The 25,836-nt window shown below is 42.3% G+C and overlaps 1 protein-coding gene across 6 annotated transcripts in view; it reads right to left on the bottom strand.

The window, feature by feature from the left end:
• The window catches only part of abcc9 (ATP-binding cassette, sub-family C (CFTR/MRP), member 9), a 38,462-nt gene extending 12,861 nt beyond the window's left edge, over nt 1-25,601 (bottom strand). For 2 of the 6 annotated variants that reach the window (XM_028953796.1, XM_028953795.1), the window contains exons 1-29: nt 23,605-23,749; nt 22,051-22,192; nt 19,540-19,661; nt 18,662-18,828; nt 18,315-18,557; nt 17,663-17,860; nt 15,262-15,426; nt 13,668-13,823; nt 13,033-13,167; nt 12,544-12,706; nt 12,005-12,045; nt 11,767-11,909; nt 11,555-11,663; nt 10,070-10,177; nt 8,681-8,753; nt 8,245-8,350; nt 7,187-7,225; nt 5,640-5,741; nt 5,278-5,362; nt 4,982-5,062; nt 4,116-4,253; nt 3,726-3,851; nt 2,980-3,079; nt 2,453-2,727; nt 2,076-2,230; nt 1,929-1,998; nt 1,453-1,610; nt 1,269-1,361; nt 546-648 (exon numbers count right to left, since the gene is read on the bottom strand). In XM_028953796.1, the coding sequence (XP_028809629.1) occupies nt 546-648; nt 1,269-1,361; nt 1,453-1,610; nt 1,929-1,998; nt 2,076-2,230; nt 2,453-2,727; nt 2,980-3,079; nt 3,726-3,851; nt 4,116-4,253; nt 4,982-5,062; nt 5,278-5,362; nt 5,640-5,741; nt 7,187-7,225; nt 8,245-8,350; nt 8,681-8,753; nt 10,070-10,177; nt 11,555-11,663; nt 11,767-11,909; nt 12,005-12,045; nt 12,544-12,706; nt 13,033-13,167; nt 13,668-13,823; nt 15,262-15,426; nt 17,663-17,860; nt 18,315-18,557; nt 18,662-18,828; nt 19,540-19,661; nt 22,051-22,192; nt 23,605-23,749 (3,741 nt within the window). Of the gene's footprint in view, nt 1-545; nt 649-1,268; nt 1,362-1,452; nt 1,611-1,928; nt 1,999-2,075; nt 2,231-2,452; nt 2,728-2,979; nt 3,080-3,725; nt 3,852-4,115; nt 4,254-4,981; nt 5,063-5,277; nt 5,363-5,639; nt 5,742-6,751; nt 6,791-7,186; nt 7,226-8,244; nt 8,351-8,680; nt 8,754-10,069; nt 10,178-11,554; nt 11,664-11,766; nt 11,910-12,004; nt 12,046-12,543; nt 12,707-13,032; nt 13,168-13,667; nt 13,824-15,261; nt 15,427-17,662; nt 17,861-18,314; nt 18,558-18,661; nt 18,829-19,539; nt 19,662-22,050; nt 22,193-23,604; nt 23,774-24,923; nt 25,014-25,445 lie in introns of those variants that run through there. The other 4 variants (XM_028953793.1, XM_028953792.1, XM_028953794.1 and 1 more) reach the window with 4 other exon arrangements.
• Nucleotides 25,602-25,836: the final 235 nt, after the last annotated feature.

The following is a 25,836-nucleotide window of genomic DNA, read 5'->3' as shown; positions in this document are numbered from 1 at the left end:
ATCCAAACAAAAAGTTTTGTAGGAACCTATAAAATACACTTGACAGCCAATGATTTCTTGTTGAACAATTTTGACTGCAATGACATAAACAATGAAAAAATGACAAGTTTGGAGTCTGGTGTGTATGCAAAAGAGGGCTATACAATGCATTTTCATCATTATGACATAAGCAACCACGGAGCATTGCACATAAGCATCTGCCTGAGCGAACTAAAGCAATTGCAAAATGACAAAAACACCCAGAAATTGCTGTCATGATGTGCACAACTGACTAAAGGTTGTGGGAATTGAATGAGCAGTTTTGAGAACTGCAGTTCTGTTGTGAGAAATGCACCGAAGCAAGTGAGAAAAACTGTAATTATAATAAACACTGGTTCTTCCTGCCCACATAGATAATGAGAAATATGTTCCAGATGTTTTAAATCAACATATATGTATGTACTTTTTCACGCTGTTCATATTTACTTAATTCCATATACAAATTTACACAAACAACTGATACTGAGTGTTTATAGCTGTTGTAGCAGATTATGCATGTCACTTACAGTTCTGACCTCCAACCACCGGTTGGCAGCAGAGAGGAAGAGATAGGCTGTGTTGTTGGTATCGGTCAGTTCCAGCATCCTCTGCTTGAAACGGGCTTCATGTCTTTGAAAGAGGAAGTCTCCAATAAATATCCACCACTGACTTTTGCCACTCAAAGACGTAAGAGCGTTAGCTAAGGTCATTCTACAGCTCAGCGAAAAAAGCCATCTCTTGCTCGCTCGGACTCTCAGTCACTGTATGCATTTATCCAAGATTCATCGATACCAAGATATTCTGGCCTTACTGTTAACTAATGATGTCAAACGCAGAAATGTATAATTAAACATAATGAAGTTTACATTTGATTAGGAAGTAGGCTGAAACAGTGAGGAAACTCCCAAAGGAGCTGGGGAAGGGGGGTTAGAGGAGAAGACGGCGTGAGAGCTGTTTAACGTTGGATTACAGTAACTCTGGGAACAGAGGGAGAAAGTCAAATCTGTTTATATGGTTGGATTACTGCACTTCAGGAAATAGAGCCATACAGTTTATGCAACCTTTCATTAGTGCCTTCGCAGCATTGAGTGACCGAGATGTTCCGTCTCACACCTTCACACAGACTTCACACAGACAGTAGTTAGCGCAAAAAGCCTTGCCAATTTCCACCACTCTTTCTTTAGGAAGTGATGCGTCTGGATTTGATGAAGTGACTACTGTGATGAGAATCGTCCCACCAGTTCTCTGACCTGAATGCACGGATAGTGGTGAGACCTTCTGCTGTTTCCGAGAAGTGACAGAGCAGAGGAAGCTGGGTGGAGTCATCCAAGTCCTGCAGATCTCTGTTAGAAGAAGAAAAAAAAAGAAAAGCGAGAAATGAAGAACACATAAAGAAGAGCTTTCACTGAAGGAAAAAATATAACAGAAACATACTTGGACGCAACCCGAAAGTATTTCTGAATGAAGTAGAAGCCTATAGTGATAGGAACCATGGCAATGAGGAAGGCCGGGGTGACAAAAGCGATGACCCCAATGGCAGAAAGACACAGCAAGGTTGAGCGTGTCAGGGACTCCAGAGTTGGAGGGATGTGCTAGAAAAGAGAGAGAGGGAATGTGAGAGATATTATCATTCTGTTGCTACATATCTGACCTCGGCTCAACAGCTTCTTTCTCATCCCTCTCAGTAAGCCGGGTTCAGCGTGGTGACGTCAGCTCATTTATTGCACATTGGTGCAGTGACGTTAGCATTCTGATCCCAGGTCAGGGCCAGTGTTCTCAAGCTTTGCTTCTGGAAATCTGGTGGTCTGGATTCTGTCCCATTTCATGCTGGCAAAAACTTCTCGGCCCTCAGAGGGGAAATGTTCCCATACTGTGAGAAAACTTTTGTGATTCATTTGTGATTCCCTCACCTGATCGATTATGTTGGTATCAGCAGAGAAGCGATTCAGGATTTGTCCAAGTGGAGTGACGTCGAAGAACCTGACCACATAATTACTCATTTAAATGGCTGGCTTCCACGAAATGGTATTCCAAAATGAAACAACATTTTCTCGTACCTGAGAGGAGCGTGTATGATCTTGTTGAGTAAGTTGTGGTGCAGACTGGTAGCAGCGTGGAGACCCAGGAACTCCACAGAGAGGGAGGTGATGAGACAGAGGGCTATTCCTGCACCACACAGTATACTGAATACTGACACATAGTAAAAGCGGTCCTAAATAAACAATAAAGAAAAATTGTTTAAGACTGACTGTTGTTTAGTGTTGACCATCCTGGAGGAACATTGTTCTGTGTAGATTAATTAAAATGACAATAAAATCATACTTATATTGTCACTCCTAGAACTTCCCTCAAAATGCCAATCAAAATGCCAAGTCAGCACTAGGAGTGGTGTAATTCGTATTGTGTAACGAACTATGTGCCTGCAACATCTCACCGCTTCATCTCCCCTGGGAGTTGTGTTGTTCACAAAGGTTGCATTAGAGGGCCCCACCCCGGCCTTGTTGTGCGGGCTGGATGAGGTCCAGTACGCCAGCCAGTAGTCAATGGCCACCATGACGGAGTGTTTGAGCAGTTTGGACGACACCATCAAGAAGACCATGAAAAATCCCCCAGATGAGAGGTAACGCCAACACACTTTCCAAGGGATCTTTGACCGCCGGCTAGTGGTGGTCGACAAGTTGTCATCTTCGTCCTCCTCCTCTTCCTCCTCTGAGGAAGGAAGGAAAGTTTGTTAACTTTAAATCATGGGAAACATGACAAGCTAAACAAAAGGTAAGTCACTGAAAAGGCTCTGCATAAGGAACTCTCAAAAGAATGTTGGCTGCATTTCAGTTTTACTTAAGGGTACATTTGGCTCCGAGTGCAGAGGCCCACTGTCACGAGAACATTTCTGCCATCCTTTTCCTCGTAATTTCCTTTGCTCTCAGTTGAGCAAAGATGCTCAGCGTTAGAAACATTCACCTTCGTCCTCGTCATCAATTTGGTTTTTGGTTTCTCGGGAGTAGAAGGCTCTTCTCAGCGTCTTCCTTTCAAGAGTTGTCTGGCTCTCTACCTCTGTGTCCTAAAGTGATCACATAAGATGTGCATTTGGTAATGAGCATTTTTTACTCCTTTTGACAGTTTAAAGCTACAAGGGTGAAAACATGTCAGGTGCTGAAAAAAAAAAGAAATAATATGTGGAGCACCAAAAACATACTATTTGCGGTGGTTTTGATGATATTAGGGTTTAAAAATTTTTATGCCATAGTTCTAAGGAAGTATAGAAAAAGATTTGCATAGTCCTGAAATCAAGGGTCAATGTGCAAGGGGAAATGATGCAATACTGGTCTGTCATGCAAATGTTCTGTTTATTTGCTTAAACTTGATTGCACCCAAGCATTGCCATACAGTTTCTAAAAAAGAGACATAATTTGAATGTGGACAGGGAATTGTGGAACCAGGTGTTGTGGTGAAAATCAGACTTGCTGTGATGAACTGTTGTAGGGTCACATTTGTTATTATACAATATGCTAATGAATGCAAACCGCTCACTGATTATCCAGATTCATTTTGCCCCCCAATAGCTGAGAGGGATGTGAAGCAAACTGAGTAATTTTTCAGGGCTGCATTTTAATGGTGAGAAGCATGATGCAAACCAGATTAGACCAACACCGCATCAGGTAGATATTTTTGTGAAACTGGACACAAAGCTGGGATGGGCGAAGTACCTTCTCAAGCTCCTGATCCTGTCTGTTCATGAGGGTTTTCCAATGTTCATACAGTTCTACATCGTTGTTCTGGATGTCCTTCAATGTGCCCTCTCTGAGCACTGTGCCATCCTTCATGGCAATGATCTGAGACACAGAGAGAGAGTTCAGCAGTTAAGCATCGGAACATTTATTCAGTGCCTCCTTTAACTCCAACCAGAAACTTTGTTTGTGGGTGTTTATGTATTTCAAACTAATGTAATGAGCCTGTTATCATCCCAGCTCTGTACCACACAATAAAGTTGCAGCCGTAAACATTATGCTTGACCGATAATTATTGCACCAACAAAGTAAGAACGTATATAGTTAAAAAGTAAAACTTCTATACAAGCGTCTAAGATAGTCTCTTACCCAATCTGCATGGATGAGATATTGGAGTTTATGGGTAACCAGGACTACAGTACGCTTGTCATCTTGCAGGAATTTCAGGATGCCCTCTAGCATCAGGTGATCACTGAGGTGGATGTCCAGGGCAGAGAAGGGGTCGTCCTATCCAAATATGAGACATTTTGGTCACACGTTCTGGGCACTACAAACATATCAATCCCTATTTTTTTTATTTGAAATAAATAGTTTGCCCCAATGGGTGCGTGTTTCAAGCCCTAATTCAAGAGCGAAAATTGCAATCTTTGTGTCAGACATAGTTTTCCAAATACCAAATTCTTGTTGAACAACCAGAGAGGGGCGTGATTTAAAAAAATTGAATTACATGTGCACATGGAAACGGGTCATATGACAGGGATGGCATTGCAATGTTGACAAAAGAGATATCTGCTGAAGATGTACATCTGGTGTCACGTTGGGCTGGAAATGGCGGACGCATACTCACGACTTCACACGACAGGGGTTTAATACATAACACGAGACAGGGAAACATCAACACGCAATGACCCGACGGCAAACAGACACGAACAGCATAGTTTTATTCAATTATATAAATATACAACAGGTGAACACAATCAGGGAACAATCACACGACACTAACATTAAATTCCGGTCCGAACTCCTGCCGGTCCGGATCATGACATCTGGTCATAATATTGCTCTGTGCGCATGTGTGTGCATATCGGCACGTATTTGCAGACCACTTGTCTACATACTTTTTTTTTATCTTCATTTCACTTTTTAGCCCATTTTTGAAAACGTCCCTGGTTTTGAGTGTGATTTATAATGATGCCACAGGAGGCTGCGTGTTGACCTAAGGGAGAAAGTCTTACCAGAAAGACAATATTGGTGTTCTGGTAAAGCGCACGAGCCACACAGATCCTCTGTCTCTGACCTCCACTCAGATTTATTCCCTAAGAGCACAAATACACATTCAACCATTAACCACATTCAACCACCTCATATCTGCCTCGATTTCATTACATATTTAATCTGATCCATGACCATTTTATTTGCAGTGCGCACGGCGTATGCACACAACACACCCTAGACAATAATTCGCAGTTGATTACATGACTCTGAGGTCATAAGATATTGTGAAAAATAAAGATTGAGCTGTGCTTCTTACCCTTTCTCCAATTTCAGTCTGGTCCCCAAAGGGCAACAAGTCAATGTCCGGCTGCAGTGAGCAGGCGTCTATCACAGCCTTATATCTGAGGAAAGCAATTAGTGAATCATCATGGTGATGTGTCAGGGAACACAAAAAAGTTTACCCACCCCATTCCCAATTTCCAAATCACAGAAATGATTTCGCTTGTAAAGGTAAGACAATTATTTTATCCAATGTCAATGGAACAATAACCAATCTCAATTGTTATTGCACATTCATAATTGATCATTCTGTTAATTTTTTTTAACTTACTGTACATTTAATCATTTGTAATAATTAACAAGCATATTCTTTGTTCTTTGTACTGTGATCGACTTCACCTCTGCTTGCTAAAGGGACTGCCAAACGTGATGTTCTCCTCCACAGTGGCGTTGAGCAGCCAGGACTTTTGAGCAGCATAGGCCACAGAGTACCTGTTCTTACTGAAACATTACGGTAACAGAACAGGAGAGAGAATGTTCAGAACTTCGCATAGGGAAGCATCACGGAGTCACAAATGCTAGACGGACGTGACGAAAATCAAGAAAAGGGTCATAAGAGGTCACAGGGAAAATGGAGAGGTAGATGTTGAGCCACTTGTTAATGATGGAATGGACCAACAGACAGCAAAATGCTGGGAGTCCTCGTCTTGCCCACCAGGTCAACACCGGTGCAACCAAAGATCTTTGTGTTGTGTGAATCCACTCAAAGCTCTCAGAGGTGTATTTTCAGTTTCAGTTGGCTACTGCCCAATTTCATGTTATGATTATGTTTTATTTTCCATATATTGAGGTTCCTGAAATAAAAATATACTTTAAACAACTTTGTGTTGAAAATTAACCAAAAAAAAACTTCGATAGTGTACACTAATGGTGCTGCATTGAAAACATTGAGTTTCTTTTGAATATTTTACCGTAATGGAGCACTTACCAGATTGGCTGCCTGCTATTGCCTAGGTTGGCAGGTTTACTCTATTGTGTGCCCCTCAGAGGTAATGTCACTGTCACGAACATTGGCCGGCTTGCATCACTTGGAGATTCATAGTGGGTTGTTGTTCTCACTGAGGCTCAATAATTGCTTAGTCTAATGCACCTTATGTTACTCCTGGGAGACCTTGCCACACATTGGGTGTTAATGTTGGCTAAAATATACTGTAAGTTGGCTGGGGTTAGCGGTGCTGTTAATGAACAGTTGAAGCATGATTTCTTCTGCAACGCAAATTAAAACTATCAAATCATGAGCAGCATCAGCAGCCGTCTACTGGTGTCACCTTAATCTCTGATCAGAAACTGTAGATTCATTCATCGCAACCTCACTGAAGACTGCGACTCCCAGCACAGTGGCACAAGAAACACGTCTCACTTCACCACTTGCACACCACAAAACCACAGGTTGTCTAAAGGAAAAGGGGTGGGGGGTGGAGAATTACTGCACTTCACTACAAAAAAGGTACCTGGAGGTGTCCTCGCAAGACTGGTCCGTCTCATACACACTGCAAGCCAGCATTATCATACATGTTAGTGTCCAGGAAACCACACAGAGACACATACCTCAGCACTGCTGTTAAAAAGGGAATCTACTGCACTGTGAGAATGAGACATAATGAGGTACAGCTCTCTGCCTGCTGACAAAAAAGTGCTTGAATGTGCAATGTAGAGATGCTTTGTCTAATTCAGTCACAGACAGACAGACAGACAGACAGATAGACAGATAGATAGATAGATAGATAGATAGATAGATAGATAGATAGATAGATAGATAGATAGATAGATAGATAGATAGATAGATAGATAGATAGATAGATAGATAGATAGACAGACAGCTAGATTGGCAGACAGATAGACATTATATGTGGCAGAAAGTCTGTGAGTGACCCTGTAAGAAATACCTTATATTCCCATCGTGGAACATCTCACATTCAGGCAGTCTGATTAAGGGACAGGAAGAACACACACAAAGAGACAGAATATACACATTGCCTCAGTTAGAGCAGCCTGTGAGAACAGCATGTCTTCTCTAATCAGTATGATGACGCGCCCCCTCAGCACTCAGGAAAAGGCCTGGGAGACAGACAGCTCATTTAAATACTTAAAACTCTAACGCAAGCAATGATGACACATTTGCATTATGGGCAGTGCTTGCAAAGTTTCCATTGGAATGTTAGGTTGTATGCTTTACTGATTCTAGGGCATCATCACAAAGTTCAGAGAAGCAGAGAACCCATCATCCACAGCAGTGTATGCAGAAACAGCTGTGTCTGACATACAGAGACATTAAGTTTCATTTGATCAAACTACTTAAACACAGAACCCGAGAAACCGCAACTCTACTAATGAAGTGGTTGTATTAATCAGTTTCTATGCTCAAAATCCACGTAAACATTTTAAAACACCAAGATACATTACTGACTGTGGTACATACTGTCTTATTTAGAGGAGTCAGACTCAAGGTATGAGGTCTTGTTAATTATAAAGCTGCAGAGATGTCCAGGATGTGAGATTCACAACGGGTAGGAATCTGTTTAGCCCTGGATCTCAATGCTAATCAGAGGTCCATTCTCAGCTTGCACTGAAAGATGGACAGAGAAAACAAATCAGATTTCTTGATCGTGGAGATCAAGCCAGTGGGTTAATACGAGGGGTGAAGCCCAAACAATACATGAGCATACAAACAAACAAGATGAGAGGCAGAAACCATTACAAAGAGCATGCAGATTAGTAAGACCAGTAGGTAACATATAAAGATATATAGATGATCAGCTGGTTGTTTTCCATCCATCCACATAAGATTCACACACATAAACACACACATAAACACACTATGAGAGTATGAGATGATGGAAACGAAGTTCTTTTACTAAAATCAGCTTTGATTAGCATTGATGTACAGGATAAACAAGAACCTCCTCCTTCATACACATATTTCTGCATGGTCACATGTTCTTACCTGCTCCAGTATACTTTCCCACTGATGGACTGCATCTCTCCCAGCATGGCCAATAGGAGGGAAGATTTTCCGCAACCCACCTGGCCCACAATCATGGTAAGCTGACCTGAGGAGGAGAGTTAGTGGTGACAGGCATGATCTAACAGCACAATGTTGTTCATATTCAGGTCATTACAGATGTTCAGTCCTATCATATTGCTGTTGCTGTTTACATTTTGACCTGGTATATTCTCGCCTGCTTCAAAGAACGTATTTCTGACACAGTTTGCATCTTTAAAAAATAAGGTTTCTGTTTTATCAGCCACAATTTTCCACACAATGTCATCTTAAAGGGACAGTAGGGACTGGAACAGAGAACCAGTATCAAACAGGTCAATCTATCAGCCCAAAAGGACAGGTGAGATATCCTATCAGAAGGTACATCAGCTCTAGTTACCTGTTGGGATGCGTATGTTAATGTCAGACAACGTCGATAAGTTGCTTCCCCAAGTGAAGAACCCATTAGAAACCTAAACAGATTGGAGATATTACAATTTAAATGAGTACACTGTAGGCTTGTGTTGGCTACACACAAAGAGATAGATAATTTTATGTCAGCATATTATTTATTGTGTTTACATTGGGGGGGGGGGGGGGGGGGGTCACGTATTTATTTATGAAGACAGTAACTCGCTCCACTGAGACCTATACATCACGGGTGCCCCATTCCCACTGAAATGGGAACCAGCTGTCCCTGCTGCTGAGAGGAGACAGGGGAAACAGGGGAATGGAAATTATGGAAATCTGCGGATGTGACAGTGGAGACTGAGGGTGAGTGTGCATGGATACACGATTCGTTATAAGTGTGTGAATGTGTGTGTGTAAATTTACATTTACAGCATTTATCAGACGCCCTTATCCAGAGCGACTTACAATCAGTATTTACAGGGACAGTCTCCCTGGAGCAACTTAGGGTTAAGCTCAGGGACACAATGGTAGTAAGTGGGATTTGAACCCGGGTCTTCTGGTTCATAGGCGAGTGTGTTACCCACTAGGCTACTACCACCCTGTAGGACAGAGAACATTGTACACCTGTAGAAAAGTGGAAAAGTTTTTCTTTATGTGTGTTTGTATACAACAGTATATGAGAAGGAGACGATGTGCAAATATGCATCTCCATGTAGGAAAGTGCATGAAAGATGTGTACAAGTTAGGGTTGTCAAAATGAATCCCTTAATTGCTTCCTGTTCGGTTTTAATAAAAGACCAGATTATCTTCCACTTACTCCCTGTTTAAGCCCCCCCACTTCTGCATTATATCAAAAACATCCCCATTAAAAGATGTAAAATGTTCATATAACGGTGTGAGAGTGTGATCTGTACGTGCTTGAAAATGCTTGTATATATCTGAGAATTGCGTGTGTTTTCCCATGCAGTAGCCCTTCAGGCTCACAGTGATGTCCACTGGGAGGACAGAAATAAAGGAAATGAACTGCATTAGAAACAATATAAATAAACACCATAATTAGCTGCACATAAATTGGTCTTTTTTTTCTCGTGAGAATCTCGTTGTATTGTGTAAAAGTGGAAAATATTTGTTATGACACCCCAAGATCTTAGAAAACTTTGCTTTAATCACTTCTGTTCTGTCTGCATTTGGTCGGAACAGAGTGACCGAGTGGATGTGACGCTCAGCAGTTCGAAAGGTCAAATGTGGATGAGAACATCATGCCCCCCTGTGAAAGCCATATTGTGTGCTTTGCCTGCAGCACCCAGGCTGACAGCACAGGGTGCATGCGTACGTGTGTGACGCTGGATTCGGTGCCTAGGGTTAGCTGAACATTGACCTTTACAGCGAAATCCTCAGTCTCGGTGGGCCGCAGCTGTCTGCGTGATGGCTGCTCATAGCCGTCCAACTGATATCGCAGCGGCTGCTTCCTGTTTATTGCTTTTGTCTGAAGAGAGGAGCACAAGTCACAAATGAGAACATGATATTTACTGGAGTCATCATTGTGACCAAATGGAGGCAGTCGATCCTGTCCCGTATTACCGCTGTATACCCCGAAACTTCAATGACATGCCCAATTTATAACATCATATTCCATGATATTGCAATCATGCAATCATATATTAAACATGGTCTATAATTATGCATGAGAAATTGCTCAAAATAGCCGTCAAAATTATTAAATGGATAAATTATACATATATAGATAGTGGGTACATAGCAACAATGTCCTTTAGTTGGATCTCCAGGAATAAACTTCTATGTAAACTGCTTGCTACTAGTTTCATTCACTCAATCGGGGTGAAATAGCCAAAACCAGTTAACCTCTTTATGTTACTATAACTCTTGAATTCATTTTCTGTTTACTCTACTCTACTGCTTTGCTTTGGTCAACTCTTCTTAGCCCAATTCCATTTCTGTCCCCCTTTCTGTCTTCTGCCCCTCTTCAGATGATCCACCGAAATAAACCTGTCAAAGTGTCTGGTCTCTTAGTGGCAACAGCTGAAGACATGCTCACCATGACCAACCCCACTGGGAGTTCTGGCCCTACAAATGCCCACATCAGCTGATCTGTGACAGAAATCTACACTTTGACAGCAGGTCAAAGTGGGTCTAAAAACAGGATGGTATTGCTATTTGGCTTCCCTGATAACACAGGATAAAAATACCAACATTCCATCTATGGAGTGAGATGCAGTTTGATTTAAATATTTATCCAAAACAAATGAATCTTTCAGATCCAGGAAAAATTCTACCAGCTCCTCATTTTCTGTTGACAAAAATGACATTAACACCCAATGTGTGACAAAAAGGGGATAAAAGAATCTGAGCAACTCTGGAAACTGAGCTCATAAAAGTTTCAAAAGTTATTTGAAAGAAAAAAAAGAACGTAACATATCCAGTTCCTTAGCACATGTCATAGTGAATGTGTCTGTGTGCTATACTTCTGTCTCAGAGGGATCATATTTTGCAGATTTAATTGACGAAAATAGAATTGAGCTTTAAGCTCAGGGGTAGGTTGAGGTTTAAGGCATGCATAGGGTTAGTCCAATATTTGTTCTACAAATAAACACTACATTCACACAAAGGTGTGTCTGTGTGTGTGTGTATGTGAGGGAGGGAAAGGGACCACCACCCATGTAGTCAAGTGCACCTAGTACACTTGCTATGTGACTGAAAACTATTTGTGAGTGTTTGACCAATTCCTTGCTTGGGGATCAATCCCATAGTACATATATGAATGAGCATGTATGCTTGTGTGTGAATAGATTGTAGCCATATGCTTGGTGTGAGCATGTGTATGCATGTGTGTGTGTGCACTCACCACCCCAGAATGTTTCTTGCAGGAGTCTAGAGAGACGGACATCTCTCCATTTCTCCAGCTGTCATCGCCAATCTCGTCGCTCTGTAGGAACTCACCCAGTTTCTGCACACTGCAGGGACATAGCAGATGGCACACAATTTATGGACCAGATACCAGTTATCATATCATTTTACGCTGAAAATCACTATTGCTATTTCTTAGATTTTTCCCACCTGACCAGGGCTTTGACAGCAAACCGGACCACAGTGGAAAGGAGGAAGAGTGGAGTGACCAGGATGTGAAAGAGTGCCAGCGATGCAAACGCTTCAGATGGACTTAGTCTGTCATTACTGATGTAGGCGTGGGTGACGAATGTCTACAAGCACAAAAGCATAACACGTTATTCTAAGTTAAAACTTCACCAGGGTAATAGAATGTTGAATGTTGAATGTTGCTGTATTCTCCTCTTACCGCAAGTACAGCAGCAATGGGGATGGCAGCGTTCATGAAAACTGTAAAGACAGGACTAAAGCATTTAGATTCAGTTATAAAAATCTTTCTCTATGTCATACAATATGAAAGATGTCTAAAATGCAGAAGACAGTAAAAAATCACTGGTGGTTATTTTTCTAATTATGATGAGATGATAGATCCTTATGCCCAGAATGAGTTATTTATAAATCACATTCTGGTGGAATCTGTGAAAAACAGACCATTATAAATAAATGTTAATTATGAAAATTGTTCCTGAACAATTGATGATATTAATGACATTTCACCAAGCCTCTACAAAGTCAGACATCCATTCAGCCATTCCCTTTACCTCACCCTCACAACTGCACACATGAATGTCTTCGGTCATCCCTGATATGAATGCAATTTAAATGCATGTACATTTACATAAATATACAAATTTTATTAGATGTTTAATAGCTTTCATAATAATAAAAGTATTACAGGCAACCAAAAGTCACAAGGAAAAGACAGGAAAAGAGAGGAGAGAGTCTCACTGGACATGGAGGTGTAGAAGGCAAAGGTCTTGAGGCTGGTGAGTTCTTTGCCTCTGGTCTCCTCCACGCTGTTACAGAAAATGTTCTCCCAGGCGTAGAGTTTGAGCAGCTTGATACCCTTCAGGATCTCTGTGGTCTTTTTCAGACGGTCGGTGGAGTAGTCCTGCAAGCCACAATGCAATCGTTATTTATATCGTTCACACCTTTTTTCACTTGACCACTGTTTGCATTATTTCTTTACTTTACTACGTGTAACTTCAGCTATGATTTTATTTCATGGCAACTTTTGGCTTCGATCAGCCAAAATGTTATGACAGTACATAGTTTTGTTTGCTGGGAGAGTACCAAGAACACTTAGTTTACTCCAAGTAGCATTTTCTTTTTCCACAATACTTTTTGCAATGACTAAAGGCAAGAAATAAATACGATGGCAAATAAATAAAAGGGCTGTGTAAATATCTTGACCAGGACGACTTGAGTTTGACTCACGAGTGTGCTCTTCTGGGTGTCTGCCAGCTTTGTGGCGATGAGGTACTGGACGGGAGCGAGGAAAACGATGACCGATGCTCCTATGAGGGCGCTCACACCTAGCAGGTAATACAGCAGGATCACCCCCATTATGATCTGTAAAAAAAGAGATGTCTCTTCTTCAAGACACAGATAGCTACCAAGAAGTACTTTCTTGTTTTATCTATTTATGAAAGTGAAGTGATTGTCATTGTGATACACTGCAGCATAGCAGACGGTGCACACGAAATGTGTCCTCTGCTTTTAACCATCACCCTTGGTGAGCAGTGGGCAGCCATGAGAAGTGTCCGGGGAGCAGTGTGTGGGTGCTTTGCTCAGTGGCACCTTAATGGCACCTTCAAACCAGCAACCTTCTGATTACGGGTCCATTTCCTTACCCACTGACCCAATTTATGTAAAACCTAAGGATGGTTTTGAGCCTTAAACTAGCTATCAAGCTCCATGCTTACACTGCAGCACTGCACTTAGAGCCAGCTTTGAAAATAGTGTCCTCTGTGTCAATATGGCCTTTAACATGGTGAAAAAGATGACACGGTGCACAATGGCCCATACTTTTAAATCCAAATTAGTCAGAAAGAAGCACTGACGTTACACACCTGCACTGGCATGGCCCACAGGTTGGGACACAAGAAGAGGAACCACATCAGCTGGTTGGTCTCTATGGCAACCAGATTGTTGATCTGTCCAAGGGTCATCTCTCCCATGGACATATTTGATGTGGACAGCCGCAGGATCTTGTTGTAGATCATGGCCTGAAAGAGCACCCAACATACTCTCAAAAGCCACTCAGACCACTATATTACCATAGTAACACCTGCCTCTCTTGAATGTATATATTTATACGTGTAGAGTCCCTAACCCTTCATTGAACAATTATTTCATTAAAGCTTCAACCAAGATATGGGGGGGTTTGTTAACCGGTTAATGACTGGACCCTAACCCTCACATCTGGTGACAGTGGTCAGAAACTAACCATTAAAAGTGCTAATCTATGTACGGCACCTGTATACAGGTTAATCAGATTTATTAATTGTTGAAACATACTGTCTGATGGGAGGATGAGAACTTTAAATTAAGACATAAACACAGCAAGACAAGAGAAAATGAAACCACAGTTCCCTATCAGTTTTACTTGGCTGAAGGATCTCCATTTGCTCTTAATATTTAGTTTCAACAGTGTACACACTTGATGGAAGGCATGCTGCCAGAAAAACGCTAAAGATTTGAATGTTTAGACATGTTTTCCTCCATTACTTTGCAAAAACTTTGAATTGGACAGAAGAAATGAAGCCTTTTAAACTGCGATGCTGGCACAATTTATGGCAGAAGCACATCCAAAATGAATAAAGTGGATGGGAACAAATGTTTGGTTTTGGCTGAATGACGTTAAGTCACTAACTCAGTGTCCGGCTGGTGGGTTTATTGGCTCTGCCTTACTAAGGAAAGGTCTAAGAAGGAGCATATCTCATAGATTAGTCCCCATTTCAAACACTGATCAGTTGCTACTACTTATGATGTGTGCATGAGAAAAGCCAGGGTTCTTCTGCACCTTCATTATATACAGTAGCCACACTATAATCACAAAGTTCAGGGTCTTGGTTGGCCTTGCTTTAACATTTGTTTATTTCTAAAGATATATAGGATTTGGAGAGGCTTAGTGTTTAGACAACTTATGAAAAGGACGAGAGATTACAGGCCAATTTCCCAACTCCAGTGAAAAGATTTACTGAAGAGCCCAACAGAAACCAAGAAAGGTTCCCCTAGATGTTATCCTGAAAGCTAGTGTTTAGAAAAGACTATCAGAGCACACCTGAGTATTTACATCTACAAAAAAGCCAACCTTTTGGAGTAAAAAAGAAATTACTGAGCAATTGTCTAAGGCACAATACAATAAATATTTTTTTAACAGCAGGCCATTAGAATCATCTAATATGCATATCTACATAAACGTAGGGTGGTCCATTATCAGCAACAATTAGTGGAATGCTGTGTTCAGTAATGCAAGTCTGTCCCTTCAAAAAGCTCATTGATTATTAAAAAAACGTAATGATTTTTCTGCTTATTCAATTTTGATTGAATAAGCAGTAAAACTGGCCTCCTTCAGACAAGTCTTCAGCATTAGCAAATGAAGGTCTGACTGCAATTCTGCCACTCTGACCAGAAAATGAATATAAACATTCCAAGTCTTACCAGTAAAGCTCCTCTTAGATTGATACCCGTCTCTATAGTGACGTAGTAGGAGGCCTGTAGGAAAGTGCGCTGCAGAACCAGGGCAAGAAACAGCAGAACTGCCAGCACAGGAGTGTTCTGCAGGAGCTGTGTGGATTCCATGAAGTAAACGCCAAAATGTCTCTGCTGTACACAAGCACACGTACACACAAACAATAACTCAGGATGGCAGAATAATAAAAAAAAGAATGATACAATAAGCATTACTTTCATTTCAAATGTTCTGGATGGATAACGTGACTCAATCACCATAAAAACACAATATGAATACAAATGGTTCTATGCTGATTTGGTTTTGTACTTTTATTACAGAGTGATCGATTAAAATTTTTCCACAAAAACACAATAACCCTACAGATTGATTAGTGAAGTCAATGCAGTTTAATAAAAGGAAGTTATTTGTCATAAGACATTTTCAGATCCCTATAACCACTAAGTCAGGTTGACCTGGGAGCATGTGTGCCGGAGTTAAATGGTTACACTAGATTTATAAGTGTATTTCTTCTTTCTTGTGTCTTTTATTTTCTTATTTTCTAAAGACTTTTATTCTGATGTGGGTAAGGGAATTATAATGATAATCCGGGTGTTTGTTTAATTGTAGAATGTTAAAATGTGTTAATGTTTCTGGTTATGTCAAATATGTTTCTGTATTTTTGTTTGTTCAATTTAAGATTATTATAAAAAGTTATGTGGGTTCTAAAACTTTGATCACCCCCCGAAAAGTGGTTGGATGCGGCCGTGCCCTTGGGTTAGTGGGTTGGAGACCCGGTTTAGTCCTCTTAGACACATGGCATGAGCTGTGAGAGGTGCGTGGGGTTTGTGTGTAAAAAAAGTTATTTCTTCTATCTTAATTTATGTACATATTCAGAATATTTTGCATGTGTGTTATTTTGTGAATATTTTTTTATGTTCTGTTATTACTGTATATTGTAGAGAGAGGTGCAGAGAGACGCGAGTTGTGACGCGATGTTCTGGCGTGACCTTGCTTTTATACAGGTATGCAATATTGTAAATACTTTATGTTATTGTTCGTCCTCTTAGACACATGGCATGAGCTGTGAGAGAGAGAGGTGCAGAGAGACGCGAGTTGTGACGTGATGTTCTGGCGTGACCTTGCTTTTATACAGAATACAGTTTGCATGGAAAATCTCGTGGGTGTCGGCTCGTCATTACGGTTCAAGAAAAGAAATCAAAAAATTACACAACGCAGAAGAAGAACCGCTACACATGCTGACCAGAATCTTAAGGAAGATAGATGCCTTTATTGTCACTATATAAGTATAGTGACAGCGGGATAACGTTTTGTCCAGGATGGTATGGAAACAGCCACGCCTAGCCTTTCAACAGTTCATACAGACATCTTTGGTACCCCTCTTGCTAGACTGCAGGACATCTCCGAGGTATAACTTCATCATTAACCATAATGGGCCTGCTCATGATTGCTCTCTTGAGTCCTCTCCAGCGGACAATTAACGTCCAGACTAACGTGTGAAAATAAACACAAATGCACAGGGGTCAGTCTGAGGAACTACGTGACAGACGTGCCTGACATTACCCAGATGGAGCCTGCAACTTCACAGACGTGACCGGGAAGCCACGAAAGAGCGAGAGCATGTGACGTGAGTCGGGAATTTTCCGTGTCAGCCAGACACACCGCCAGCCCTGACTTTCAGCCGCGACTGTTTATCACGCTGATACAAAGCATGCCCACCATCCTCCAGTGCCACTTACAATGCCCAGTGCTGACTGTCTCTTCCTATGTTGGCTGACCACTTCAGAATAATACAATAACGAAATAAGGTTAAACTTTTCCTAAGCCCTGTCGTGCCAGGATGTGGCGAGACCTCGTAGTGCTGAGCCACAAACCACACAAAAACGTTTTCCCAAGTTTGGTCAAAAAATTCTTCTTTACTTATTCACAGTTGGGCTTAATAAACAACCGCTCATGGCGTCATGTGATCACCATAGTTGGACGTGTGATATTTTTTGCAGAGCCATAATTTGTGTATCCTGTCTCATCTGTCTAATGGCAATGACATCACAGCAGAGGCGTCAGGGAAACGTGTTGACGCCTCCATGACACCATTGTGGAAATGAGTCACGGGAGACTGGACCACCCTAAGGATTCGATTAATTTTATGCAAGAGGTTCAGACACACCAAAGACGCAACTAGACAGCATTATCAGGTCAGTCATCATATTTGATCATGATGCAGGAAGTGACTGGCCCAACTGGGACCGATCACAAAAAAATGAATACCGCTGCAAGTATCCGAGACTGAGGTAATGTCGCCTGGTAAATCCTGGTTACTATGGTCTGTTGCACACACAAATCAACATGGCATATATGAGGACAACTCACCGTGCTGTTGTTCTGAATGTCTATCACCCTGGAGGTCTTGTTTTCGAGGTGGCCGACAATGCCAGAGATGCACAGGGGCCCGGCAAAGCCCAGCAGGTCAGCCATGTAGCGGAAGCTGCTGCTGAGCAGGATAGGGTGGCCGAATGCCCGATACATGGACTTCCAGATGGACGGTGCCTTGTCAGGGTCCTCTGCGTGCTGTCATGGATGCAGAGAACATAAAATATCTCCACAAATACTTAAAACAAGGACACACATAAATACCAAAGTAGCCTTAAATAATTAGTTTATCGGGTGTGCCTAGCCCTTAAAGAACAAATGGTTCTTTTTAATAGCTATTTTAAGGTCACCTTTAAGGTCACCAAATTAATTCTGCGTTTAAATGCATTCGTTTCAATCATGTGAGAGATTGGGTTTGTGGTTTAAAGATCCATTTGAGGAGAGATTACCCACATTTTAGATCCATATTGGATTTCCTGCTTTAAATATTGGCCTTTAAATTTCAATTTAAATACTGACAGGTTGTAGATTAGGTCAGGGTTAGCTGACCGAATCTATGACTAAGAGCAGTTATTGATGTTCATATGTTGTCAATTACGAGCTTAATGTCATGTTTAGAATAGAGTTTAGACAATTTTCACCCTTCGCTCACCCTCTGGTCTTCATAGGCGTCTTTCAGCCGCAGGTAGTTGGTCAGAGCTCGCATGGCGATGGGAAGTTTGCCAATCTTCTTAAGCTCAATAGGCCTCTTGTGTGCACCGATAATTAGAGGGTTCATCCACCAGTAGGTGGCTTTAGAGAGGAGGTTCACAAATGGCTGGAGGAAACGAACACCCAGGTCCTGCAGGTCCTCTGGTGGCTTCACCTTCTGAGGGCTGGCAAAAAACACATACTTCTGCAGTGGAGGAAGACAGGATAGTAAAGGGGAGACAAAAGAGGTGAGATAAAATCCTAACCTAAGGAAGCAAGCATGATCTCAGACCTAGGAAGGTAACTCACCCTGACTCTGATGACGTTGATCTCGACAGCCATGAGAAGGCCATACAAAACCACTAGCATCGCAGTGATGCAGAACCTGAGGTATCTGAACCCCACATTGTACTCAACAAACTTCGAAAGCTTGATGGTCTTCGTGATGAAGGCCAAAACCCAGTAAATAAACAGCACTGTGTAGAATCAAGAGAGGTTAAAGATAATCTTTTTTGCATAACATCGGATTTTTATATGCTCATCTTACTGCTGGATAGTAGATCAGTAATGTGTGTAAAAATCCTGATCACTCCCACCAACACATCACCTCTTTACCTCCCTGCCCTGAAGGAAATGTTTTCTCAATTAAATTACACCGGGTCAGTGGTGGCCCTTCAGTAAGATATTGGTCATTAATTCAAGACTAAACTCAACTGCCTTCAATTACCAAGATTTTCTCAAAGGTCAGGAAAAACTGTGAAGGAAATTGACCATGGTAAAGTCTGATGTGGTGTTCAGAATGGATCTGACAAATATTAGTGCATTAGTACCAAGGTTGGAATATACAATTTTAAAGGAATATTGTGGGATGGCTTTATTTCTTTTGCAGATGGCCCAGTGTATCCAGTCATTTCACTCTCCTTAACAGAAAAGACTATTCAGCCACAGCCTTAGGCTCAAGGTCCTTATGTGCTCTTCATTGTCCAAACACAATACGCTGTCCAAGAAATTGTGCAATGTTCAGTGATGGACATTCCTGGATCTCAAACAACAAATCCAGACAGCGAATTCAGTCATAGACCCACTGCCCTGCTTCTTGGTCATATTTGTGGTTTCAGATCACACGTAATATATATGGGGTTCTGTATACTTAAACCGTGTTGTGCTGTTTTTCTTTGGATCCTTACCCAGCAGAAGTTTGGGGAAGTTGGCAGTTTCAATGTTGTGATAATATACCACAGACGTTGTGGCTGCAATGAAGCCAATAAATGCTGGCATAAATAGGTGAAGGTGAGGCGTGTCCATCCACCTGAGGGATAAAGGAGCATGGTGACTGTTTGACATGGTGACATGCGTCTTTCACCTACACCATGAGTCTTGCAGAAACACGACATCCTCATTATAAACCCTTCCTTCGGTTTCTCAGCAGGACCAGTGTTATAGAACTCCAGCAATAATATGACTGGGACAAGGCTATCCAAGGATGGAAATCTTCTTCTACATTCCAGATATCTGCCCCCCCACCCTAGAATATTTTAAAGTCTGGAATATTCTAAGAAACTTTTTCCATAAAAAGGTTATTTTCCATATGTGATTATTCCAGTTAAATATGGACATAAACCTGCTTTAGGCAAAAACCATGACCAAAGCCTTACAGATTTTAATCTAGCCAATAGTATAGGAGGTTGCAGCAGGTGATTTGATGCACCAGTCTTTTGCGTAATCTGTTACGTCCCTGGACGTACGCTCCCACGTCTTCTGTGTGTCTGGCTGTGTTTTTGTGTCCTGTCTCTTTTAGGTTGACTTCATGGGAGGAGTTGAAGCCTTCCAGCTCCACCTACCATCTGCCATTGGTCACCTCCACCTATATAAAGAGACTTCAGATGGTGTTTGGGAGGTCCCCAGGGTCTGCTAGGCCCTTACACTTTCGGGAGGTCCCCAGGGTCCACAGAGATCTGCATGGAGCTCTGTTGGGGATCTCATTCGTGTTTCTTGTTGCTTTGTGTGATAGATCCCTTTGTTGTTAGCCTGTTAGCTGTTAGCCTGTTATGTGCCCTTTTTGTTGACTTGTGCGCGTTTTGAGATATCCCTGTTATCCCATCCCTTCCTTTAGGCTGTTTTGATGTTTATTAGCTGTCCTGAGTTCGCTGTTTATTGTACCTGTTAGCTCACTGTGAATAAAAGCACTGTTTGTACGCTTTGTTTGCTGGTGAGTGTGTAACAGTGGACATCCTCCTCTCCACACCCTTGTGGCGTTTCTAAGACCCCTAGACTTAGGAATTTGACAAATGGGGGCTCGTTCGGGATGTTTTTTTCCTTGGTTTGTGATCAGAATCGTGTATCCAGTAAGTTAGGGTGTATCTTGGGGTCTTTGCTGTGGCAATGCCCTCCCTGCAGAGCACCACTTTTGTTATTTTGCTTTGTTATTTTTCCTTTCTTTCTTTTGGAGCTACTCCGGGTGGGGGTACGCCATCACACAAACAGCCTCAGCTTGAGTCTGTGTTCAAAGTTGCCTCCAATCGGTACCCTCCAAAGAGCAGGTAGGTTAAGGTAGCTTGTGTTAGGCATGTTTAGGACCGGATTTACAATTTTGCTGCTGTGTTTGTGGCCTCAGGTATATGTTCGGTGGAGAGGAGTTTGTGTAGGCTTGGGTGGTTGTTGGTATTCAGCTTTTTGTTTTTTAGCGTACAAGTGATCTGTTTGTGTACACAGGTGTGGGTCTAATGTTAGCACAAGATTCATTTTGTGTGTGGTGGCTGTGTTTGTATCATTTGTGGACATTCGTTAGTGCTCCTTCTGCATTCGTTTGGCACAGTGTTTGAAAGACGCTGTTCGCCACTCTCAGTAGTGAGGTTCTTCGGCGGAAGGATACTGTTTCAGTTGTGGAGCGTGTTGGTTAATAGGACCGTTTTTCCCAGCCCTGCCTGCTGATGTGCTCTCGTCAAGCATTTCTGCCGATCCGGCGAGTGACTCTGATGCGGATGTAAAAATCCGTGAAGGCTCATTGGAGAAGCGTGAGTGGCTTGATTCAGCGAGAGTTTGTCCAGAATGTGAATACCTTAACTATGCGCTCGCAAGATGGTGCAGGAGCTTCAGCTTTTGCCAACTGGAGTGTTAGCATAAGCTTGAGCTCAGAAAGTTGGAGCAGGAGGTTTGAATGGAACGTGACTAAGTACCAGTGTAAGCACTGAGTGTGCTTTTGTGTAAAGCTCCCGTTCGGGTTAAGTCTAGGACGGCTGTTGTATGGAGGTGCGTCTGTTTGTGGACCTACTGTCTCTTAGGGAGTCCCGAGAGCAGTGTGGAGTGCCCAGTTCGCCCTATTATTTTTCCCATCACTGACATTTTGTATTTCTGTGGAAGTGGGGGAAATATTTCATTGGACCATAATTTTCTTAAGTTTTGCCCTATTGCCCAACCACCACCATTTTTGGTTTTGAGTATACAAATTTGTCCACTGCTTGTTTTTGGACCTTTGTAAATTTTTGATGGGAGATTTGTTGAATAGTGTAGATATTGTATTTGAGGGGCAATGCTTTATCTTGTGCTCTCTTGGATCAACCGAAGGATTAATATTTGGTGGTGGGGGCGATTCTGATCACAAACACCAAACCAAAAATCTCAGACAAGCCCCCATTTGTGTATGAAGCTGTCTGAACTAAAACAGATGGATGAAATATAGAAATATATAGGACCCTTACTGGTTTGAAACGATCCCTTCTGCAATCTCACATACGTGCACAAAGAGCAGGGTGAAGGTGAGAACCCAGCGCATGTTGTGGCCGGGGAAGTGCAGCCATGTGTTGTGGTGGATCTGCACTTTTGAGCTCTGACTGCCCCAACCTGAGGGTGATGAGGAAACATGTACACACACACACACACACACACACACACACAGAATTAATGAAAAATTCAATCAAGTCAAGAGACACACATTAGAGCTGGTCTATTTGCCCTAAAATAGTTTCATAATATGATCATAGAAAGGGTCAAATTATGGGAGGAGTTAACTTACATTTACAGCATTTATCAGATGCCCTTCCAGAGCGACATACAATCAGTAGTTACAGGGACAGTCCCGCCTTGAAGAACTTAGGTTTAAGTGTCTTGCTCAGGGACAAAATGGTAGTAAGTGGGATTTGAACCTGGGTCTTCTGGTTCATAGGTGAATGTGTTACCCACTAGGCTACTACCACCCAAGGACCTGTAGGACCTGTCAAAGTCCATTGAGACATACTGTATGTGATTTTGGGCTACAAGTAACAATTCTTATTACCTTTAGACCTCAGGATTCTACACTTTATTATTGAATATCTAGATTTTACACTATGAAATGTAATTTGTGTCTGGACCCGTTGTGTACATTGACAGGTCCCAGATATGTAAGATGGTTGACTATTGTTCTCACTTGGCAAATACTAATTCTGTATTTTATTGTATGTATTTTAAGGAGACTTTCCATAAAACATACTAGGCACTGCCCAACCGTTTTATGGACAGATTTGGAACACATCTAAATTACAAGCACCATTCATACATAATGCCGTGGTCTCTTCCAAACTAATTTTTTTTCTCCTCTCTCAGTTCGACTGAATAAACAAGCTGGCCCCAATTCATCCGGGGTGGAATTTAAATGATGTAATTCAGCTTCTAATGTTTCTGCACAACGATTACCCACTTCTGGCATCCGAGGCTTTTTTTTTTTTTACTACAACAGCCGTGGCAAATGGAAGTGACAATGGGAGGAGGCATCAAGGCCAAGGTCATTTCTTCACCATCAAATTGAATAACAAGGAAGCACCTCTGCCCAGACCACACCAAGAGTCAAGACTCAATTAAAGAGCCCAGAGAAATGAGGAGAAAGGAAGTGCATGAGAGACTCTTTTTCCACTTTACATTTTGTTCATTGGGAGTAAGAATCAGCCAGTGTGCCTCAGAAATAACAAATGACCCCATGTTCACTATTCCCTGAAACACCATAGAATTAAACAGACAGGATTATGGGTGGATTCAGGCAGACAAAAAAACACACACGGATTAATCAATAGCAGAGATTCTTAATAAGAACAGCATGTACAGTGGATGTCTATCTTTCATTATCTTCATTGTTCTGACCGATATCATTTTTATCTGACACCCCTAGCTTCAGACATCCCTTGCTTTTGCTACCTTCAGTATTGACGCTATATGAGCATCAGGGAAAATTACACAAAATTACGCATCCCAGTTAAATATTGCAATGTGGAATCACATACCAATGAAGAGGATGGGGAAAGTGATGAAGAGCAGAAAGACATGGGGAACAAGGTTGAGGGCGTCCACAAAGCATCCATTGTTGAAGACTCCCTCGTCCACATTGTAAGAGCTGTTCCTGTCGTTTCCACAGAAGGAGAGGGCCATGCCACCTGATTGGTCGGATGTAGCCTGCAGGAAAGGTTGATCAGTAGCATTTCATCAATTCAGAGAGATGAGTGGGCAATGATGACATGATTTTTTTTTTTTTTAATCCTGATGCAATATGTAGCATTTATGGTGCATTGAACTGAACACTGCAACACTGAACACTGCAACACTGAACGATGTAAGTAGCATCTGCTTTATGAATAAATCCTTCAAAAGATTTTTGGATATTGTTGCAGCGTAAGACGTGTTTATATTTTTGGCCATAATTTGTTAAAATGTAAAGACATCTTATTTCAGCGGGTTTCAAACAGTACAGTACTTTATCGTTAAGTATTCCCGTGTTTGACATGGATTCAGGCAGACAGAAAAACATGGATTAATCAATAACAGAGATTCTTAATATCTGTGAACTGTGTATATCATGTACTGTGAATATCTATTTTTCATTACATTGATTGTTCATCAATTCATCATTGTTTCATAAAATCAGAGAGAAGGGTGGGTAATGCTGATATGACATGACATGGCTGCCTTATCTTTGACACCGGCCCAATTTGTGTGACCATGTGTACAGTATGCTTCAGATTTTACTGCTGCACAAATTTCATTCAGCTCAACTAATATTAATTACTCACTTTGAATGGTGAGAGGAAACTGGAGAACCCGGGGGCAACGCCGGGAGAACATGCCAACTCTGCACACATGAGGTCTGAGGCGGGATTCGAACTCACAAACTTGGGAGGCGTGAGGCCATGTGACTGTGGCCCATACAGCATATACCGTGTGCTGTGACAATCACTTCACTTGAAGATGTTGATATGACACCAACAATGCTAGGTGATGTGAGGTAACCTAATGTAAATGTGGAATAATGCTTTTTTTTTTCCCACCCTGATTTGAGTGGTGGATTAACACTTCAAATATTCTCGCCCTTGACCTCTGCTAATCTAATTCGCTTCACCACAGATATTGAAGTCACCAACAGAATGCCTCAAACATAACACGGCCATATGAATACTATTGAATCCCCTGTCTTGTACTGACACAAGAATCATGTTGCAATACAAATGTGTTCCCCGTGACTCGAAAGATGCTCAGCGCGTCAATTTACCAAACATTCTACCGACAAAACGACTGTCGTTTCATAAAAGCATAAAGGGGAACGACTTACCGGGAAAAACGTCCGTCATTCACGCGCCTTCATGTCTCTGTTCTCCGCGTGACGGGGACGGGGGTCGAGGGGGGCGGGGACTGGGGACGGGGTGGGCGGGGCGTCGCTCAGCGGGGCTATTTTTAGCCGCGGCGCGCCAGCTGCGCATGCTGGACCCCCGCTCCCGCACCTATCACGTTTCCGAAGTCGGCTTCCCGGGTGCCGCGGAATGTGCCCGGTACACCGGGGACCCTCGGGACGCGCAGCGCCGCCGTCATCACGTAGACCGCGCGCGCTCATGAACATGAACCCGTATCCGATTCGTCGCGCCCTCTAGAAAGGGACACCGGTCACCCTAATGAGGTCACCTTAAGGGGCTGAACACATAATTCCAATGCATCCTTATGTCCTTTTACCCCCCCAATTAGGACAACTGGTGTATTTGTCTTGTTTTGATTCGGACGGGGTGCGTGGGTGGGTGGGGGGAGGTCATAAATGACAAAATTCATAAAAATCTAAACGAGGTCCAGCGAATCGACTCACCTCTCCAGCGGCCTCCTGCCAAATCGATTCAAGATCGCGGTCCTCCCGGCATGGCCATCCGCGTCTGGTCTCCTCTCAGCGCTGCGCCGTGGACGGGAAGGCAGGGCTGGAAGAAGGCGAGGAGGAGGAGGAGGAGGATGAGGAGGAGAAGGAAGATGCAGCGCGGAGACAGAGATGTGCCTGCGTGTCGCGGATAAAACACAAACGTGTGGAACGCGTGGAGCGGCACTAACGAGCGTGGTTCATTCGGGTGATGGTGCTGAGATGCTCACTATACACATTTATCATTATGAATAATAGTAATAATGAAGTGAAGTGATTGTCACATGTGATACACAGCAGCACAGCACACGGTGCAGCCATGACAGGCGCCCGGGGAGCAGTGTGTGGG

The sequence above is a fragment of the Denticeps clupeoides genome, chromosome 15 (assembly GCF_900700375.1).
Source record: "Denticeps clupeoides chromosome 15, fDenClu1.1, whole genome shotgun sequence".
Lineage (NCBI taxonomy): Eukaryota > Metazoa > Chordata > Actinopteri > Clupeiformes > Denticipitidae > Denticeps > Denticeps clupeoides.
The sequence above is the reverse complement of the archived record's forward strand: the minus strand, read 5'-3'. Positions and strand labels throughout refer to the sequence as shown.